We start from the raw sequence: 22,305 nt of genomic DNA on the forward strand, positions 1-22,305 counted from the left end.
TTTATAAATTAGAAATATATACATATTGTATGTATTTTCGAGTACATCATTGCATTATATTGTGATAATACAGTATATTGCATATAATGTAGTTTAAAATTTTAGATGTTTTCTTCACCCCCTATCTCTGTGTTTCAGGTAACACAAACTAATGTAGCTGTGTCTAATGCCATTCTAATACATTTTCATCTGCTCAGTTTAATCTTCAGTACCTAACACCTTCACATAAGTGTTTGTTTGGTTATACAGTAAGGTGTTTTATGACACAAGTAAGACCTTGTTGTTGATTCTGACTGACAGCAGGAGAACTTTCCACTGTGATCTGTTTTTTTAAAACATTTATTAAAATAAGTCTGCCAACAAAATGATTACAGTCAGTAAGGCTTATAAAATAGCATTCTACCTCCATAATGAATTCAGGAGAAATCAATGACAAAAATAAGCGTCCTATCTCAGAAAGCATTCATGGAAAGAGATATGTCTCTCTTAATTGTTACAGGTGTTGATTGTGGAAGGAATGCAATAAGGATTTATGTGATTGCGATGGTCCCCGCGAGGCAGGGAAGACACTGCTTCCTTGCACACTCACCGAGCGTGCTCCGATTTAGAGCCATAACTGAACATCAGATTGGGAACTGGCTTGAAAATCTGTAGCCATTTTCAGGCTGAGCAAGAGCTATGACCCCATTGCAAATACCACTGGGGCTATTTCCATTCCCACAATAGCAATGACATTTATTTAATGTCTTCAGGCAGCTTCTGAATTCAAGCACACAGGTAGCATAGCCACAGATTACACAGGATAAAATAAAGGCACTGGGTAACACCCCAGTACACAGCGCAAATAACATTTTCCAATTGAAAGAGGGTGTGAAACCAAGTAATAGAGAATGTGGTTTTCATTCTGGGATGTGTTATATCCAGATAACAGATATACAAATCTCTGTTCACCTGTCTGTGTGGGCGATAACGATATTTGGAAGGCTGTGCAAGGGCAGAAGGTTTAAAGATTTAAAATATTTTTACAATGCTCGCTCTTAAGAACCTTAGAACTTAGAGCCTGCCGCCTTCAGTTCGCTTTGTGGTTTTGTGCTTGTTCCCATTAGCTTTGTAATAGGACTTGTATGTAATATCATTACAATGTCTGTGGGTTTTATCGCCCTACTCCCCACCTCGCAACCTCCGCTCTTCAAATTCTGCCCTCCTTACTGTCCCCCAAGCCCGTCTACATTGTATGTGCGACAGGGCCTTCTCCTGCTATGCCCCCAAGCTCTGGAACTCTTTGCCCAAGGATATTAGAGAGTCACCTTCTCTAAACTCCTTCAAATCCAGACTCAAAACCTTCTTCTTCAGAAAAGCCTTTACTTAACTGGTTCCATTCTTCACCCCTCTGCTCTTCTTAATACCACCTTCCACGGTCTCCTCTATTGTTATTGTTGTAATTATAATTGTGTCCTATCTTGTGAAATCTTCTTAATTATTGTTGTAGTCTTCTTATTTATTGTTATTGTCATCCTGTAAAGCGCTTTGAGAAGCCACCTTTAAAGGCGCTATATAAAATAAAGTTTTTTATTATTATTATTATTGACTACAACTTACTTCTTGTAGGTTTAGCTGTTTTGTGCATGCATTAATACAGATGAGAGTTTAAGGTTACACTATGATTCACAGATGTTTCAGGCATTTGGAAGTATTGAGGTCTGCCCAGAAGTACAACTCCTGTGGTTTTAAATCAGAGCCCAATATGCGTATTACAAAATGTGCTCTCACTGTACAGTACAGTATATGAAGAACAGGTGGCAAAACAAAAAACACTGAGAGCCAGTCTTATTGCAGACACTTAGGTTCTTCACTTGATCCCTGTGAGGATTTAAGCGCCTAAGTGTTTTTAAAAAAAAGTGCTCACCGTGTTTAACTAGAAGGTTTTGCTGGAGAAATTCAAGCCGCTACAGTTGTTTGATGCAGGGGCTATCATGTCATGCTTCAAAATATTTCGATTTGCCTAATGCTTCACAGGTACACTTAGTGTATAGGAATGTGTCATACTGTTAGGTACAGCATTGCATATTTACCCTGTGTTGCTGTTGAATCTGGGGATATTTAAACATACTGTAGACAAAATAGCCTGCTCCACTGAAGTTCAAGTATGAGTGTTTTTATTCCACTTGGAGACAGCCAAATGATATCTCACTTGGTTACATTCCCCGCCCTAGAAAGAAAATTACTTTCTGTAAAGGGGCACTTAAAGTTACCATTGTGGATGTCTACATGATTTGTGAAAGCAAATTATAGTATATACAAGACCATTCTGGATGTATTAAAAAAATCTGTACATTAACAGATAATGAGAAAAGAGTAACTGACTGAGATCTCTGACACGTGTTTAAGACTAATATAAAAAATATAATATTTTAAAAATATGTATGTCTTCTTAATATATTTATATCCATGAAATATGCATCTTAAAATATTTTGAATTCAAAGTGGTTCCTTGAAAATGTGTAACTCACTGGAACTGGCAGCAGGGACTTTTTATAAGCATCCTCACAATACAATTAAAGACTCTGTACTGAACTGGAATTGCCCTACAGTCCAATAGTAACAGCAGAGTTTAGATGTCTTAGCAAGCTAATCGCACTCAAAGACCCTTTTATTCTTTTTGTAGCAATCCATCACCTTTTCAAATGAACCCCAGAACCAGGAGGAAAAGATGAAAGAACCAATAAAGGGTATGTCAGCGATTTAAGCAGTGCGTTTTGAGTTTAGATTCAGGACGCAGAAGATATGTTCTAGCAGGGATCTAAAACCAATTTGCTTGTGATATTAAGCTCAGTGTATCTCATTTGCACTGCTCTTTGAGTGCCAGCGAGGGAGGTATGACTTCATTGATAACAATTATTAGCCCGGGTGATCATTGAGCTCATCTGACTGGAGGAACAGAAATCAATGATCCAGACATTCCCCTCTGTCAGTGAGGCTGAGAACAGTAAAAAGCAGCTTTCAGCCAACATGCTGTTCCAGTCCTACAGTTTTTCTGCTTTTTCTTTTCCACTATACAGTAAGTCAGAAAAGACAAACATGAAGTAAATACACACAGATAAGTAGTGTTTTATATACTGCATCTTAAGTTCTGTAGTATATAACATTTTTCCAGCTGTTTTGAATTTTGCATGTCACCATTATAACATGCTACTTTTTTGTTCTTACATTTCCCGTTGTTGGTTTAGTGCCTGTCCCTCAGCCCTCAGACTCAGACAAACGGGGAAAGTGTCTTACTACCTTTTAACTGGATCCACCTTTGTTACTTTAATTACTGTACCTCTTCTCAGGTTACTTTCACATTCCAGTTGATTTTGGCATGTGCCAGCCACAATCATCTCTCAGGTTTGCAATTTGCCCTTGGTGGGCAGTTTGCTTCATCTGATTCATTGTGATCCAAAGTCGCATCCCAGCTAAGCACTAGCCGATCTTTGCTTCAGTTACCAGTGTTTTCGGAGGCTCCATTTATCACTAATTGGGAGTGCATAGTTCTAGTTTAGGTAATCAAGGACAGTTACTGCTTGTCACACTTTGCAAAATGATTCCTTGGTCTGAAATTATTTAATCAATAGACTGTCACATTTAAAAACCAGTCTGAACATTTTTAAATACATATCCAATTCTGCATAAACCCTGCAGTCTATATGCCCAAGTTGCATTAGTGAACAGTGACAAAAATAATTTCAGAAAAAAAACAAACCCTTTTATGTCTAACTGGGTAACATCATCCATGCTCTGCCTACTTGTGCTGGTAAAACACACACACATGTATGTTGCAACCTTTGCATTCTGAGGTGTGGATATTTCTAAGGACCTACTGTATAGTACAGTATGTGCAACACGTAGTCTGCTCCCCACTGTAATGCACACCACGTCTCTGTTAGAGTGATGACTGCAGAGGTTTGGAGTGAAAAGAAGAACACATCAACCAGATACTCTGGCCGCCCATTTAACCTCTGATCTTAATTCTCTTAATTCATCAAACAACTTATTTTGGCAAGACGTCTGCTAAATTGAAATGTGCTCTGTAAGACGTGCAGGACCTCTGGGGACTGGAGAGATGCATCACTGGTCAGAAAACACCTTCAACGAATCTGGTACCTCTCTGCTGTATGTATTTTGCTCATGTATGGGTTTACTATTGTCTACTCTTAACTGACGTATATTAAACAAATTATGTTTGTGTTTAAGAATTTTATTTAGAAGGTTTTATTAGGAAATTTGAAAAGTAGTGCACATCTGAGAAACACATGTTCAACACATGCAAATCCTTTGTCCACGGACGTGCACAACGACTGAATTGAAATTCCTGTCCCTGGTAACTAGAGTAAATCGAATCTTGCAGATCATTTCTCCCTCTCCACCACCATTTTGGCTGCAAGATCACTGCTCATTCCTACAACCAGAGGAACTGCAGGCTCCTTCATTAAAAATGAATGCCTTGTCCTTCCCAAGGGACCGCTGTGCAGTTCAAAAGATATGCATCTCTTGATGCCCTAAAAATCAGACGCAGGGGACAAATATCAGTTGTTATTATCATTAATATTCTTACTATTCAGTATGTTTTCTCCAGGGATATACAAAAAGCGCCTTTCTTGCTAAATACACCAGGAATCTCTGTCCAAAGTAGATGAAAGGGATCTGGCTGAAGAAATGAAGAATTCTTATGTTTACCATTACACTGGCAATATACAGAACCTGAGCTCCATAGAACACCTACAGACCCCAGCAAGGAGCAGAACAAGAAAACACACCAACGAGTCACTTCTGATTGAATACTGCAAAGCTCTGCTGCTCTTACCTCGAGGATGTGCAAGAAATTCACAAAGGAGCACTTGCTCATTGATAGGTGCATGCATTCTTGTTATTGCTTCTCTTTTAATACTGGATCAAATTGTAAAAGCAATAGTGTGAGCACAAGGGGCATTCCTGCGTCCAATCTGGATTCAGGACACAGGAAAGCTTTGTCACCTTAAATGGCACAATAGTTTTTATTAAAATGTTGTTCCATTAATTCATTGATATCCTCTCCTGGTAGATTTCTATTTCTTCCCGTGTCTTGAAAAGAATCACTTAGCGTTCCTCATCTATGTTGTCTATGTTGTGGACCCATCACTTATTTTTCATGTGTCGTCACGGGAGTCTGTAAGACACAGTTTTGCAGTCTCTGGTCTTTCGATTCAGTATGGAAAATTCAGTATGGTAGCCAATCCATTCACAGTATTTACTGTTCATTATTTCAGCCTCAGTTTGCATTGCCTACCATGTAAGTATAATCTCGTTGCCAGCACCCTTTCTCTCTGGTATTGGCATTGTACTTCACATGTTTGTTTTAGTTAATGAGAATCCACTTTAATTAGATTTTGATGAGCATCTGGGCATCGATCAGCAAAGGGAGAGCCTGTACAGGGAAGCCGATGCCAAGAAAACAGGCATCAATCTTATTAGCCTGGAATCACATGAAGAAGATTTAACTTCAGCTTGCGGTTGTCTGTTTCAAAATACATATTTTGAAGGAGAAGATTTGCAAGCTTCCAAACCTGCAGTACAATTCGAATGTGCCAAACATTTCTCTTGCAAAGAAGTGTACTAATTTCTTTGCTTTCTTACATGACTCCACTGCCACGGCAGTGCTCTCAACTCAGCAGCTGCACAACTCTCAGTTTTGGATTAAGGGTCTCTGATCCCGAGATGTCATCCGGCTGTTCCTTGAAAGATTTCAAGGTATTGGCTTCAGCAACATGGTTGACTAACTTGTCCCAGATTTAAATCAGGGACAATTAGCAGGGAATGTTTTCAATGTTGCTTTAGTCTATGCCACACTGTGCATAACCTTGTTATTTTGTCAGACAGGCTATTGTACTTCTTTTACTCCCAGAATTAAAACGTGCTTGTAGTTACTCCTTAAAATAAACAGAAATGTTCTTTCTGATCTTGAATATTATGCAAGGATAATGCCTGAGGGGAAGTATGGGAAAGAATGATTCTGCAAAATGTTTTGATCAAGAGATGCCATCACATCCCCAAAGAAAGTCGAGAAGCTTCTCTAAGATATGAGGAGTACCCAGTAAATAGAAAAGGCTCTCTCAGCGGCCAGAAATGTGTGTTCACCTTGAGGAGCAGGAGACAGACCTCCGGCATGTTGCCAAAGCAGAATAATCCCCACATTGCCGCTCGATAAACAGCAGAATGTGCATTTCAAAACCCATCACAACCTCAGCTGAAGGCGATCTTGCTTGAAGACTGGTTTGGGGTTAGGGTGCAAAAGTTTCAGTGCAAAAAGTCCTTCATATATTTGGTAGCACCAGGAACGTTCTGGACTGGCCTCTGTCTTAACCTTTCAGCTAATAAAATACTTTTTATTTCTGTTATCATTTCGGATGTACAATATCATGAACTCGTGTCCCGGGATTCCCTGCAAATTACCTAAGAGGAATAACACAGTTATCACTACCTCCTTCATGCACCTCAAACCATTTCTACCTGCAACATGAAACCTGGGAACCTCAGAACTTTGCTGCAGGTTAGCTGCAAAGATGTGTGCAAAAAGTCAGAAAAAACAGTTTGTTATTCTCCAAGAAACATGCCAAACCTATTACAGGCATTGTATCTCAAAAGCTCATGCATCCAAAAAAAATGCTTTTAAAGCTGTTTTTTAATCATTTTGCAGCTGTTTGAGCATTGTTTCTAATGAAACGCAATCATCTGTGTCAGGAGCTGGAATCAGCATTTGATTTAAAAGTCTGTAAACCAAATTAAACTTTCCTGTCCAGTATAAAGACATGTAGCATTTTAAAGAAACCCTTTGGTAAAAGTCTGTTGAGCAGCTGTGCTTCATGTCAATATCCAGAACTCCACAGTCCTATATGAAAATTAGGGTTCATTCCAATAGATACCATACTTTTTCAAATTCAGATACAGATTTTGGGATTATAAAAGTTTGGGTATGTCAAAGATCATTCAAAGTTTTTATTCCATAATAACAAATTGCTTTTATATAGTGCTTTATAGTCCCCAGAAATATAACAGCACATCACATATAGCAAGGGATGCACTCCTTGCACCACTGAATGGCAGTTTCCAAGGGAAAATTGTAGTGTGTACTGAGATCTGAACTATTAATATGACCCTTTGAACCCACAGCGTCCTCCAGAAGGAAACATGGAGCACCACTCCAGAAGGATGATAAAAAGCACCTAAGGAACTATATCCATAACATGTTAAAGCCATAACTACTGAACACATTTCATGTTCATTTCAACAGCTTAAATATTTCACTGTTTCGTCAAGTACTATTACTGGGTACCTTCTGGGGAATCTGGAAAAGATTTGGGGATTTGCTGCAAAGGGCTGAAATGATTCTGTGATTTGCAGTGCTAGTGTTTAAGTTGTTGAGTGCAAAGCTGGGAAGAGCCAGTACTCCTGAATGCTTACCTGAGCTCCTTAAAGGGGTCTGCTCTGACTTGAGGGGTTTCTACGGAGTTACTGAATACGGCGCCTTCAGCACCTGAAATCACAAGCAAATTATGGCTGTCAGTCAACTGGATTCTGGGACACAAAGTCAAAGTCTGAGACACAAACCTCGTCCGAGGAGTTGAAAATGCTCACTGGTCCCAGTCCACCACATTCTTACAGTCAGTAAGTAATTCCATGAAACATTGATGTAATTTTCAGTCTGTGATTTCACAGCCCAGACTGGATGGAACTTGCAGACTGTTCTTCAACACCTGAAGCAGCCCTCTCGGACTCCAGAGTTCTCCAGGTCGGAGTTATCCCACACACTTTGGTCCCTAAAGCAGTAAGTCAGTGACTGCCTTTTACTGCCTTAGACATCTCAAAATGCTCAACTGTTCATGAACCAAAATCATAGATAAAAGAACAAAACCCATCATTCACAGGGATCGATCAATAATATAAATAATGTACTCCTGTTCATTATTCCGAGGAAAACCCAGAAAAAGAGTTCCTTTTTATTTATTTTTTTGCTGTTACAAAATTGCTTTCCAAAGCACTTACCAATTAAATTTAATTATTTTGTTGATGAAATGCCTGACACCTGTTCTTTGTGGTATGAGTCTATTTGCAAGAAAATACCTTTAGTTTAGTTCAGCTTTACGAACATGTTTTAGTAAATTAAATTATTTATTGCAACATCATGTCATTACTTAATGATGGTAGGGTTTGGATACAAATTAGTAAAAATGAGAAACCAATATTGAAGCTTGTATTTGCATTTTGAAATACAATACTGAGTCCTGACTCAGCAGGGAGAGATGCTATTAACTTTTACAAGAGGAAAGCATATTGTTAATTGCTAACTGCTCAGTTGTGTTGAACAATTAACAGGTTTTAACAACCAAGCCCAGTGTTTTATTGCCTGCATTGTCTGTACGCCTGAAACACAAAAGATGAAAGGGAACAGGTGATATTTACAAAGAACAATCTAGCCTTTCCTTTTCTAAATACAATAGAAGCTCTAAGCTCTTTCAGAAAAATACTAATTTTCATTAAAATAAACTATATGAACATGAAGTGGAGTCTCATGTGTATTCAATTTGATTGATTCAGCGCATTGTCACTCACTGCCACAAGGGGGCAGTTGAATTTTATGTTGGTGGTGCACACTGTACATTGTTGTGTTCCACGGACAGGAAGTGACTTCATAAAAAGAGAAATAGATGGAAATCCCTGTTTACTACAGTACACGATGTACACGTTGAGCATTGAGCAACACTCTGGAGTTCCAGAGATGGGAAGTAACTGAATAAAAATAAAAAGCGAAGAAATATATATAATCTGCTAAATAATTAAGTCGTAATTTTCAGAAATAATAAAAGTGTTAAGTGCATGACAGAAATGCCCAAAACAAGCTCACGCTGTAAGATCAGCATAGAAATGACTCAAACTGCCTTTCATGAGCTGCGCTGAAGATGCTGTCAGCCGTGAAGCCCTCAGCCCGTGCTTTGAAGCCGGCAGGGCAGGTGTGGCAGGCAGCCTGTCTGGTGCAGCAGCGAGAGCCAGAAATGGCTCTGTCTGCAGCTGTGTGTGGGGGTGGGACGGCTTTGAAGAGCACCGCAGGGACTCTCTCCCGGGTCTGTCACTCTGCCCTGCTGCCAGGTTTCGGAGCATCTGAGGTCTGGAGGGATAACTGACTCCATCCCACAGCACCGCACACACAATTCCCCCCTGCACGGCACAAGACGAACGGCCAGTGATATTCCAGGACAGCAGCTTCTCCTCCATTGCCATGGCAATGAAGGTACAACGCCACACACTTAGTGCAGCTGCAGGTAAATATGTGTGCTGAGGGAGATGCACTGTAGGTGTGGATTTAGCTTTTTTAAAGGAAAGGGATAGATAAACGTTGGCTGTAAATATACAGTAACAACGTAACACGGTGCGTTTATTTACAGCGAGAAAACGGTCTGTCACAGTGTTCCCCACGAGATAGGACTTTCATCAGGCACGGTGAGATCACACTGCCCCACATGTTGTCAGGAAAAAGATGAGGTCTGTTATGGAAACAGATTTACCTCTGTGGCAAGTACTAGGGCAGACCTCTCGAGGGTCCTACCCACACAGAGTACAGAGGGTCCAAGGAAAGCGCACAAACTGGCAGCCCAAAAGGGAGATCATCTTGGGACAGATGACGACAAGCTGGGAAAGATGCAGATCCTGGACAAAAATCCCCTCGCCCTCCCTGGTGCGTAACAGAAATAACTAAAAAGTAAAAGTGTGTCTGGATCATCCTGTAGGTCTTAAGTACTGTATGTCTTAAAGAAGAGCATTTAGGAAATATCCAGTCTGTGTGCATGCAGTGATCGAGCTGTACACCCGTGCCCACCCGTGTATATTAATTCACTGCTCACAGCCAGGGTCCTGGAGCTGCACTGCTGGTGTGTCTCTGAATGGACACGGGGAATGGCAGGAAGGACGCATTTGAAAAGAGTCTGTCTTGCCCCTTGAATTGCAAGGTCCGAACAGGGCCGGGTGGGCTGTAATGGCTCAGATCGTATACCTAAAGATGATGGAATGATGGCCTAATGGCAGAATGATGGCTGGTGACTTTGGTCCATTTTGAAGTCATTAAGATGTCCAGATCAGCTGGGGGAAAAAAACCCCAAAAGTACAGACTGAAGCAGAAAAAACTACTGTACAAGCAGGACTTTCTCCCCTGTAGAAACTATGCTAAAACTTTCTGTGCATCAGGGCTAATGACTGTCCATTACACATGAAAGCAATTTACATTTGAACAGAGGATTAAACCTTTCATTAATACTGTTGCTGCTTCATCACTTGGAGGTAGTATACAGTAACTATGCCTCTACTGTATCTGTAGCATCTCATATGGCAGCATACACACCCTAATGAACTTACTGTACATGTGGAGTACTTAATCAATACGGCCGCCATCAGCATCTCATATTTATTGACACGTCGTCTATGCATTGAAAATAATTAGTATTTATTTGTTTTTCATCTTTTCGTCTGTGAAAACAGGGGGTGCATCCCTGCCACATTCTGCAATGTACAAGCAATAAATGTTCATAAACAGATCGAGTGAAAAATCCATAAAGCCATTTTAGTTTTACTTTAAGTTCCACTTAATGCCCTTCAGAAATGATTTTATCAATGTGTTTCCATTATGTAGTCCTCTCTCTGACCCTCTGATTCCTGCTGATCAATCAGAGATTTATGAAGCGTACGGCTGGGTATATCACAAGCATTGTGGAGCGTCTTGAAGATTCACTTAATGGCTTTGTTCAGAGATGGGGGATATCTAAACAGAATAAAATGCCGATCAGCAAACTGCTTGTGCCACTGCCCTAGTGGTTATGCTAGGGGAGTCATAACAGCGCGCGTGGTAACTGTACTCAAGATGTGAACATCTCTACCCTGTCTGGGTATCAGCTTGTTTGAGGGGGCGACTTCACGCTGCTTCAGGAAGCTAGTCTTTCTCCCCAGCCTACAGTAATGCACACAAAAGGCAAGGCTGATTAGTCAATAATTATGCAGCTTAGCAATGCCTATATGGTTCTTAAGCCACTTTCCCTAGACAGTCAGGAAATGAGGTTTCCGGGCACAGAGAGCATATGAACAAGATCTCACCTGTAAAGGCTGTACCAGGTGATCCCGTGTTTGAGCGAGACTGTTTAAATCACAGTACTGTGCTCCTGTAACAGCCAATATCTGCAGATTCTTTAAAAATGATTTCTCCCTGCCTGCCCAAGCTGTCTTGCCAAAGTGATCTGGTTGGATGGCACGCAGCAAAAGACGGAAAAAAATAAATAAAAATAAATAATTCCCAAACCTTTTCAATTGTGGGACAAAGACTGTATACAGATGCAGCCATTCAAAATGGGTGGGGTATTTTGCAGCATACCCCGGTGGGCGTGTCGCGGTATCACGCAGTATCACGCAGTATCACGCGGTTAATCGCGTCAATTGACGTCATGCCGGAAAGTATCCGGCATCACCTTGTAAAACCGCCAGGGGGAGCTTAACCTCTCATTATCGACAGACAATGTACAGCGTGTACTATTCTTGTGTTGCGGTACATGAATATAATTATATCGTTATTAATTTCATTAGATACACGATTCCATATTATATTCCCTTTTAATCAAATTCTAAAAGTATGCTTGTTGACTCCGGTATCTCTTTAGTTAAAGACTTCGATGCTTAAAATGTTTAGGGAGAAATGGAATACTGGTGTGGATTTTTTTTTTAAAGTACCAAGACCAGCCATATACTGTATGTTTATGTTCCAAAATTAATATCGTTTATGGCCTTCACACGCGTTACAGTATGCTCCTATTCTTTTAATGCTCAGCTACTAAGATTTCCCTTCAGTGGTAAAATTCAATATCTACAACGGGCACAGTAAAGACGTTTACTGTAAGTCTTTCTACGACAGACCAACGAGTACCCCTGTCGGTCAACCAATCACGTACCGCGGTACCGCGCATCATCTTGCGTCACAATGCGCGACGCCGTAGCCAATTACCTCCGGTACGTGTCTGTACCGCGCACTTTGAATGGCTGCATCTGTATGTGTTTAACCCAGAGGTTTAAAACAACTCATGATCACCCTGCTACTTATAGATCAACAAGGCTGAAACCTGGTAGGAATGAGGAGCTGCTGAGATTCCTTATCATTTAAATATGATCCCAAGAGTGTCACAGCACAAGTCTATTTATAATTCCTCATTTTTGAGTGAGAGTGGCCGTGAGTTTCCCATTATTATCACAGGTGGATGAACTGTCCTTGTTTCTCTTTGCAGCCACAGACCTGTTTCTCTCCTGCTGTGCTCCTAAACGTGCCTCATGTGTACAAATGCACGCAGGGCAACTTCCCCACTCTTTGTGCATCAGTATCGATTACAACTTAACAGCAGACATCTTCACCCCAGGGGCTTGCAGAGTGTACGCACAAAGTAGCTCAGGTCAGGGCTTCAGAGTAGACAGTTCATTAAAAGAAAGAAAAACAATTGCTTTTGTGTGGCTTTGCTGGAAGGAAATTAGATTTTTAAAGCTGGCAAGAATTGAATTGACGTGCTCAGTCATCAAACAGAATAAAATTGCAATCGAAAGCTAAACGCAGATCGTAGAGCCTGCTGAAGTTTCCTGAAGGAAGAGCTTATTAAACACAACAGCTGCCTGTTGAACATATTCTTTGATGAAAGAACCTGGCTAGGATCTATCTCGGTTTGCGAACCCCTTCACCAAATCAATTGGCTCTCTCAGTGACAGGCATGTTAAATGAAGAGAAAGAGGAAGACTTCCATTAATCCCCTCCCCCCTCCGATCCCCAAATCCCCAGGTTTCAGTCCCATTGGAAATGGGTGGAATATCTGTCCCACAAGCCATCCCCCCTTCACTGGCACTGGAGATGGCACTGCTAGAATAACAGCGTTGGAATGAGCTACACTAATCCCAGACCCTTACAGAACAGAAGCTGCACTCAGAGGTCCAGCAGTGTTTGGTAGAAATTCCTAGTATTGGGATCAATAAGCACGTGTTTCCTATTTAAATATTTTTAATAATGCACTCTGGGTCCACATGTAGAGAAAGATAAGGAACCACAAACAATCCATTCTGTCTGCTTGTCCCATTGGATTAAAAAGCTGTTTTGAGGTTATGTGGGAATATCCTGTGTTTGATACACGGAGCCTAAGTGGTGCAATAAATTCTAAATAACATTGTTGTACTAGACAAATGATTCCGCTAGCAGGAAAATTATATTTGTTGTGCAGAGCATGCTTAAAGGAACATGAAACAGCACTACCCCTGCATGGAAAGACTAGACCTGACATCTGCATTTTAAGAAAAATCTGGGGCATAAACTCACATAAATTCAATATAAAACAGAAGATGAAGAAAAACATTTTGTACCATGTGACATCACTTTCTAATGTTTAAGGTCACATAATTAGAATATCTATCATCCTGTGCTGTCTGTGGAATGAAATCATTTCATAAGTCCCAATCTTTGTAGCGAAAATGACTTCTTCACATTCATTCAGCTACAGAGCTTGCCTTCCGGTGGGATATGTACAGTACTGTTGAACAAATCATAAATGTATACATTCAGATAGAAGTGATCATGCCTGCCAGGTGTTACTCCATCTGCGCACTTCTGCCAGGTGATATACAGTATAAAGACAGGAGCAGGACGGCATTCCCCTATCCTCTCTTCCAACAAGGGGTTTTGGCCTTCTTGGGAGATTCATTCACTGGTGTTTGGATCTGATTAGACCTAAGCCGGGGGAGTTATAAAGGCTCTTAATTAAAAAGGAAAAAAAGGCTTAATCTTGACCTTTAAGTTATGGAAACACATAATCAAAAAGGTTAACAAGATGGACGTGATTCTTTTCCCCTCCGTGTTACTCTAAAAACATATGTTTCCCTTGTGTCGCCCTATATATCACAGAAGAGCAAAGACAGGTTTATCTCTCAGCTCTCTATAATTTGTTAAAGGCTTCTACAGCCTTCCCTGTTATATTTAGCCACTTCTGCAGCATCGTCTACATCCAGTGGAAAGAGGAGAGAAGATATAATCTCACTGATCTTCAGGAGTGTGAATCGAATACCATATTGCCTCTCAGTGAGTGTTTTGTCTTAATGGAAAACATTCCTGTAACGTCAGTTCTAGGGAGTGCCCAGACTGCCAAAACCTTTTTTGCAAATGCAGAATGTCATTCATTGAACTAATACTTTTCTTGAAATTAGCAGAGACTATTCTAATGAAAGAGTGAAATATAAAAATAAAATAAATAAATATTACTATCACTCAGGGGCTGAGTAGTGTATTAAGTACAGTCGATCACTGCCCTCATTGTGTTGTGGGTTAGAGTCCTTGTTGCAGTCTGCTGCTGTATCTTCAGCGAGGTATTGTACTTTATCCCAGTTGCTCCCATCTGCCCCGCTGTATAAGTCAGGGACCAGCATTCCTGTCAGGAGCAGTGTCCTGTTCAGGGGGTGAGGGGGTGTTTTCCCATCTGCTTATCTCCATGGAAACGCTACGGATAAGCTCTGCCCCAGTGTGGCTTGGATATGGAAATTACCTGTGTTGTCATGGTAAAGATATTCCTTTTTGCCTGAATTTCTTCACAACTTTTCTCAAATGCTCAACTTTTCTTCTCTTGTAAATAATCATTGACTACTCCCACACAGTTTTGTCCTGAGAGAAACCGATTTCCATCCAGACTGTGCCAATATTGACACAGTGGTGGATCTGGACCAGAATTTCCACACCATTGACCCAGTATGGTAACTGAGGACAGACGCTGTGCTGCAGGAGGGGCCTTCCTTTCGGATGAGACTTTAAAATGAAGCCCTGAAGACTTGGTCATTAAAAAGTCCACGGCAGTGTTCTTTAGAGTAGGGGCGCTAATTCTGGTGTCCAGGCCTGTACAATCTGACCTCCTTAAAATCTCCCCTTTATTTAACCAGGGAATTTACTAAAGTGGTTTTTCATTTTGTTACCTGATCTGCTGTGCTTTTGGGTTGCTTGTAGATAACCGAGGCTGTGAGTCACCCAGGAAGATACTCAACCCCAGCGATGAAGTGGGTTCTGATCAAAAGAGAATAGTGCCACTGGCTGGGCTCACGCGCCCAGTGTTAGTTTTTGATCCAATGGAGCTACCACTTACTCCCAAAGTACAGCAGACAGGCGAGTGCCCAGGGTGATGCTTGGAGACTCCTGATTGCAAGATCTCCCAGGGCAGTACTGACCATACCCAGCCCTTCTGAGCTTCAGAGATCTGCCAAGATCAGACTACACGATGGAAATGCAGCTGTCATGCATGAAACAAAACATACATGACATACAAGTGATCTTTGGGGAAGTAAAAGCCCCGTATAAATGTGACTGATTATTACTTTTATCCAAAGAAAACATAATATTTTATATATCAGAATATACTCCCAAACCTTCTGGCACAACACACGTAAGCATAATTTTTCAATTAATTTAAACTCATGGCAACCCCTCATGATCAATTAACTAATGAAACACTCCAGACTAAAATATTTTGAAAGAGATGTAGAGATACATCTGTCTCCACCAATGTTACATAACAACGAAAACAAATACAAGTACTGTAAGTGGAACGTTTGGATGAGAATGCTTTTTTTCTTTTTCGTAGCTTATGTGGACAAACTTTAAAAAATGCGCCGCTTGAACTGTTAAACTTTTTCATGCTCTGTCAAAAAGAAATGGCTCTATATAAGCAGGTTAAAGCAAATGTTATTGTAAAATAATAATAAAAGTTGCAATGCTGTAGATTTCTCAGCACTGTTGAGTTAAAGGGAAAAAGAAAAAATGTAAGTGGACGTCTATTTCTAAACCATTATACTCTTCTTTCATCTTTTTCTTTCATGTCTTCCAGACGAAAGTTGCAGCAGTCCTACAATGTAATTTGCCATTTCTTTCAAAGTACATTTTACTGTACAATACTGGCTGCTCTAAAGAATATGCTTGCCTTGAGTCGGGCTTATTATCAAAAGTTCGCAACAGAGATTGTCCAGGGAACACTTCATTTATACCGCACAGTAAAGTGAAGTTCTGAAGTATAACCGGCAGAATAAAACAAATCTTTTGTCAGGTTTCTACTCCACTTTAAAAGGGACATTGCAAAGACCATTGCACACTGTGAAGAAATGATTACAATAGCAATTCAGGGTTTTGCTGAAATCCACTCTGTGCCCTTTGAAACTATGCATTAAGAAGGGCCCTGTGCCGTTGTATAAGATCTGCATGTACAGTAAATTAAGGCAAGGAAGTGGAGTAGTGGTTGGGACTCTGGGATAGTGAGTCATGGGTTCAAATCCAGGGAGCACACTCTTATTGTATGCTAGACCAACGGACTTCATTCAACGTTCTCCAATGAATCAAAAGCACCTGAAAAGGCATATTGATACAAATGACCCTAATCACACTAGGAGGTTCTGGGGGAGAGCCCATGCATCTGAATTGTAGATGACATACTGCTGCCCAAACCTGAAAAGCAACAGCAAAGTGGGAACACAAACTGCTGCCCATCTTCTGAAGGGAGCTACTTCTAATCACCTTTAAAGTTACAGGTCCACTCCAGACCTGACCTCCCTGTCAATTAATTAAAATCAAAACAGCTACTGTATTGTATGTGTGAGTATTCCTGCAAATCTCACGTTTGTCTTCCTAAATCTGCAATTACATTTTTGTAAGCTAAATACTGTAAAGCAGAACAAAACTACCAATACTATTCGTGTAAAAGCACAAAACATACAAAATAATTTCCAACTCCAGCATCTTATTCAGCGGAGCACATTTGAGCCTTTTCTTTCTCTCCTGACAGCAAATTGAACCCTGTTGTGATTATTAACTGTGACATTCAGTTTAAATTAGCTTCTGCTGCAGAGTGTCAATGGGATATAATGGGGGCTAATTAAAAAGCTTTAAGTGTAAATACTATGCTAAAAGAAAAAATAAATTCATCAAGTAACTGTATTATTCATTGTACATCTTGGGCTACAATTGTGAATGGATGTGTGTTAAAATGAGCAATTAGCTTGTCCCAGCACTTATTTAGACATATTGTCTGTCCCAGCCAATAAACTTTCAATTACTTCATTAAAGACACTGAGCAGTGCATTGTTTTTCCAGATTAATTCTAAATTATCATAATTTACATTTTTAATTTAATTCATGACATTTCACTTAATTTGTGAGGGAATAAATGCCTTGGAGGTCTCTAGCACAGTCCTCAGTGCATTTAGCACCACACTTCTCTGTGTATGAGAGGCAGGTCTCTCTGGTTTCCTCTAATTTATTCATTCTCATTGTATTTTTGCGGCCCTCTTCTGAGTTTCAGTTGTCATCTAATTAAGTTTCCAGCTTTGTCTGTCAATCGAAGCCCTTCGGCAGTAAGGCAATTACCCTGTTCGTCCCTTTTCCAATATCTGAGGCTGAAGGCCATTATGTGCCTGATGTGAACGAACTTCACCGCCGTTCTCTTGTGAAAAAAAAGGACAAAGACTGAGCCCAGTGAACTAGCAGACATCCACATTCTTTCAATTTCCTGACATTATGATTAACTAAAAATTAAGTATTGAATATCACAACATCTTATCAAGCACCACAGTTGTCCTCATGTCTCCTCACTTGGAAATGTCACATTCAAATGGGAGCCATTTTCAACCTTCACTAAGATTATCCTGCCTCTTGACAGCCGAACTAGAAAGCTGGACCTCCTGCACCAACTTGAAAACAGTTCGATGTCTGATGAAAGGGCCTGCAAAGGCATTTTCTCTTCTGTGTCTTCCTCTCCCACAATTGCAGACTGGAAGGTACAGTAGGTGGCAAAACAGCACACTCATTGAACATAATCCCCAGAAGCACTTAAGCAGGAGAGTCCTCACTGGCTCAGCCAGGTGAGGCTGTGTTTCGGAGTAGCAGGTAAGTCTTGGGGTCCAGCTGGAGCTGGTGCTGGTTCAAGGCTGTGCTTGTTGCATAACAGAGACCAATGGGTCCTGCTGGGCTCTTCTGAGCTGGCAGTGCTCTCAGTGAGAGCTGTATCAGTTTCTAAGTGCAGGAATACAATACAAGTTGTTGAACATCTGGATATCTGGATACCATGAAATCGTATGATTGATTAACCAGGAAAAATAATGCATACTAGATATGAGCCCTATACTGAAGCCAAAAAATCTTTCTTTGATTCTCATAAAAACAACTCTATTTTTTACTTTAGGAATGTTATTCAAGTGGAATTAAGTAATCTAAGCTGGATAAAAGGCAGTAGGAGTTACAGATGTCTACTGCCTGGTTTCAAGATTTCTTGTGTGGTTTTCTTAAACTTGAAAGAAGGCTGTAAAGCATGAATTTAATTTTTTTCAGATGAGCTAGGATATTTGGTTTTATGGCAATTAATTTTATTTCTGTGAAAATATGTAATGTGCTGGCACTGCTCAGCAACTGTCAGTTGGACACACACAGATATTCATGGCCCACAGAACAGGGCCTAAATGAAGTGTAATTTCCTGTCTCTAGGCTAGAGGTGGGAAGTGATTTTGTAATGATGACAGAAGACACAGCTCTGAACAGCACCAGCCTGGAAAACAATTTACCAGTCAGGTAAATCTGATTCCATCGGTGTCACCCAGAGCGATATCAAACAATTTGTCAGGGAAAAATAAATCTTGTGATTTGTATTCAAATATACTGTATGAAGAGGGCGAACCAACTGACGAGATCTAAACGAATAAAGAAATTACAGCATTAAAGTCAGGGACTTGATCATAATGAAACACTGGATACTTCAGCTTCATAACCCACAACGAAAAAAATATATTATGGGAATTTATTCTTTAACTAATGGCTACAGCAAATCACATTGCTATGTACTGTATGTTTTTTGTTCTCAAAATGTGCTCAGTCATCAGTAATGTTTAAATGCCAAATTTATTGCCTGCTTAGTGTGGGCCTTTCTGACTTATTACTGATGATATTAACATGTTTTGCAAGGTTCAGCAGTTTATTAATTAATCTTAATATTTCACATTTTTCTTAATGCCTGAGGAAACCTAGAAAATAAACCGGGGATGTACTGTAATTCAAGTATTTGAAAACCTAGTCATTCACTTGTTTCTGTAAAGCATTACGCTCCCAGTACTGAACTAAATAATTTTTCAATATATTTTATGTGATTGTGTAAATGGTATTGCCTATAAATAATAATGCCTGCTATTAAAGGAAAGATGTATAACTTTCCTTTAATAGCGAGTGACTGTGGGCCTGCAGCCTGAGTGTGTCAAACGCATCAGATGTAACATTATCCCAGCACAACACACACCCTGGAGTGCAGTACTTTGACTTTCCAACGGCTTGTTTTAGTACAATCCAACAATAAATGCAACAATATCCCTGAGAGACTGTTTTTATTTCTATGAACATTTTTTTCACACTTTTTTTGTCATATATAATAGTTCTTGTCACGGGCAGCTCTGGAGGCGTATGAATACAACAGTACTCAGGCTAATCGGCACTTACGTCAGGATGACATCAGAGACCCAGTCCTGTGTTGACCAATGGGAAATCAGCACTGTCTCTTGCCATTATGCATGATATGTAGTATAGTTTTAAAGTTTTGCAATAGCAATATTTCATTTTTTTAATAGTTGGAGGTAAAATAGAGGAATCAATTGCTTAAATATTATTAAATTTCCTATGTGTTTTAAGTTGATGACTGTCCAACAGTACCACACGGATTTTTTTTAAATCTCTCACTAGCTACAAAAGTGTGTCTTTGCTAATCTGTTAAACTTTGTAACACAAATCAAGAGATATGAAATTTTCAGTTTTCATATTTAGATTGAGATCTGGAGTTCCGTGCTCAGAATGATGAGCATTTTTAACACAGACATGCCATTAGCGGTGTGCTCAACCATGTATAAAGCTACGAGAAATAAGCACCAAATCGATGTATCATGAAATTCTAAGAATCTCTTCGTAAACAAAAAAACATATTCCTTGTTTTTGCCTGTATAAAAACGAGCTTGTTCATTGCTATTGACTTGATATCTTCATATGGAGTGGAACCGACATTTTAAAATGCTAAAAAATCATCTGAAAAAAGCAAAAGCTCAAGGGACCCCACCTGTGATGGGGCAGTGACAAGCTTGTTTTTGTGTCCCACCCAAGCCCAAGCCCTCTGCTCCCCCAGCACCTGTTTTGCCACCTGCACTGTGTGCACTGACGTCACTCGTACTGTAGAGCCTGAGTGAGCTCTCAGCTCTGTCTTCTGACTTCTAATATTCTTTTTCCTATTTTTCCACTGTTTATCACTTTTCACCTTTCTGCGATATTGAAAAATAATAATCAAATTCCTGCTGTAATCAAGTTTCTGCCATAAACGCGTATCTGTGTGGCCTTCAGTACTTTGGCTCGTTAAAGCCGAACTAAAACTCAGCAACTTCTCAAAAGCTCCACAGGGCTCGTCAGTATCTTCTGAAGAGGCACATGCAACACTGTACAGTACAGTACATGTTCATGAAAGAAACCCATTTCATATCTCATAAAAACTTTTCTTTGAAGTATGAATAATAGGGTTAGAATGAAATACAATTTAAATAACTTAATTCCGTTGAGGCACTTGTCTAATTGAATTAATCATCTGGCCAAGCTTCCTTTAAAATCTTTTGCATATTGTTCAATTTGTACAAAATAATGAGAAAGAGATCCGAAGATGTACTGTAGTGGTCAAGTTAAGTGCCTATTTAGAGCTTTAACTGGGTTCTTGAGCTAAAACTTGGAGTTGAACTGCAAAGTATGGAAAGTAAAAATATTAAACTTTTTATCTTCTATTTGTTCTGAACACTGTTGAATCTATCCTATTGTCATAAAACTATTTTAGCTTAATGAACAATAGCAGGAAACACTATACCAACCCTAAACCTAACCATCCCATTCTCCAGGCACTGACACATCCGTGTACAGAATAGTCCTGCTGCAGGTGTGGTATTTTTCTCCATTGCCAACACAAACAGCTGGTCCTAATTAAGAGAAAATGCAGACACTATATCTCATGATGCAAGCTGCATGTCTGATTTAGGTCAGTAACCCCACTGCCAGGCTCAGATTGAATCAGACCTACTGTAACTGTGGTTCCACAACAAATATTTGGCTCTGGGAAGAGACAGGAATGCTTTTGGAACACCGAAATCTGATACAAAATGACACTTTTGGAATCTAAAATTGTTGGGCGGGCTGAAGTGTGAATTCAACCCAAGCTCTGGCCACTTCACAGAAGGTCACTAGATTTGGAGAAGAAAAGCATTCTTATCGATTCATCACATGACTGTCCACAGCTCAGCAGACACAAAGAAAGGTAATAAAATGAGAATAGCATACATGGTCTTTTGGGACATAAATACAGACATGATTCTGAGTAAATGCTTCAAAAGAAGTCGACAGTAGCTTCTGGGACTGAAATTCAGCCTCGATCAAATGGTCCAAGAAACAATTTTAAGTGCTTAGGTTTTTATCCAAAAATAAAACAATACCCTAGATACCAGAACTAATGCTGAAGGAAAGTTTATTCATGCAAAATAAAATAGTCCCTTTTTTATTCCAAGACCAAATACAGAACAAATACATATTGAGAACCTTTTCTTTAATATTTAACACTTATTTCAGCTTATGTCCATGCACAATTAAAACCAGAAAAGTAAAACCATCTTATTTACAGAAATGTTTTTCAAGTGAAAGACAAAATTTCCATCGTGACCGGAAGTCATGGATGCCGGCGATTTCAACACGGCTGCAATATCCTCAAAGTTAAGTTTGCACCGTGATAAATAACATATTTTGTAATCGTTTCACACATTAAATTTGTTATCACAGCATTTTCCGTGAAGGGGCGGTTGCTGGGATTACATTTTGTTCGGTGACTGAAGTGGATTAAATGCTGCGGGTTTCAGATCAGATCAGGTCTTCTCACGTGCTGTAGTGCTATTGTTTTCCAAGGTCTTGGGGAGACTCCAGATACTGGCTCTGCAGTACTTACTCTTCACATACTGTTCACATACTGTACCCTTCTGCATTGCCTGGGCAAGATGACTCTTTTGAGTGTGTGCACTAAATTCTGCTACCCCTGCTAAACACTCATTTCAAAAGACACTTGCCAGCATCTTACATCGTTTCTGAATGAATGAGCTTTTACACAGCTCAAGAAATCCTCCTCCAATATCAGCACGTTTAATTAAGCTTATAATGTTTTGCTA

The 22,305-nt window shown here is 39.9% G+C and overlaps 1 protein-coding gene across 3 annotated transcripts in view; it reads right to left on the bottom strand.

Moving 5' to 3' along the window:
* Positions 1–22,305, bottom strand: part of sgcd (sarcoglycan, delta (dystrophin-associated glycoprotein)) — a 177,612-nt gene that overhangs the window by 15,249 nt on the left and 140,058 nt on the right. For all 3 annotated transcript variants that reach the window (XM_088604813.1, XM_088604814.1, XM_088604815.1), the window contains one exon: positions 7,474–7,546. In XM_088604813.1, coding sequence (XP_088460939.1) covers positions 7,474–7,546 — 73 coding nt within the window. The remainder of the gene's footprint in view (positions 1–7,473; positions 7,547–22,305) is intronic.

This window comes from Lepisosteus platostomus, chromosome 13, assembly GCF_059453375.1.
Source record: "Lepisosteus platostomus isolate fLepPlt1 chromosome 13, fLepPlt1.hap1, whole genome shotgun sequence".
In the NCBI taxonomy this organism is placed as follows: domain Eukaryota; kingdom Metazoa; phylum Chordata; class Actinopteri; order Semionotiformes; family Lepisosteidae; genus Lepisosteus; species Lepisosteus platostomus.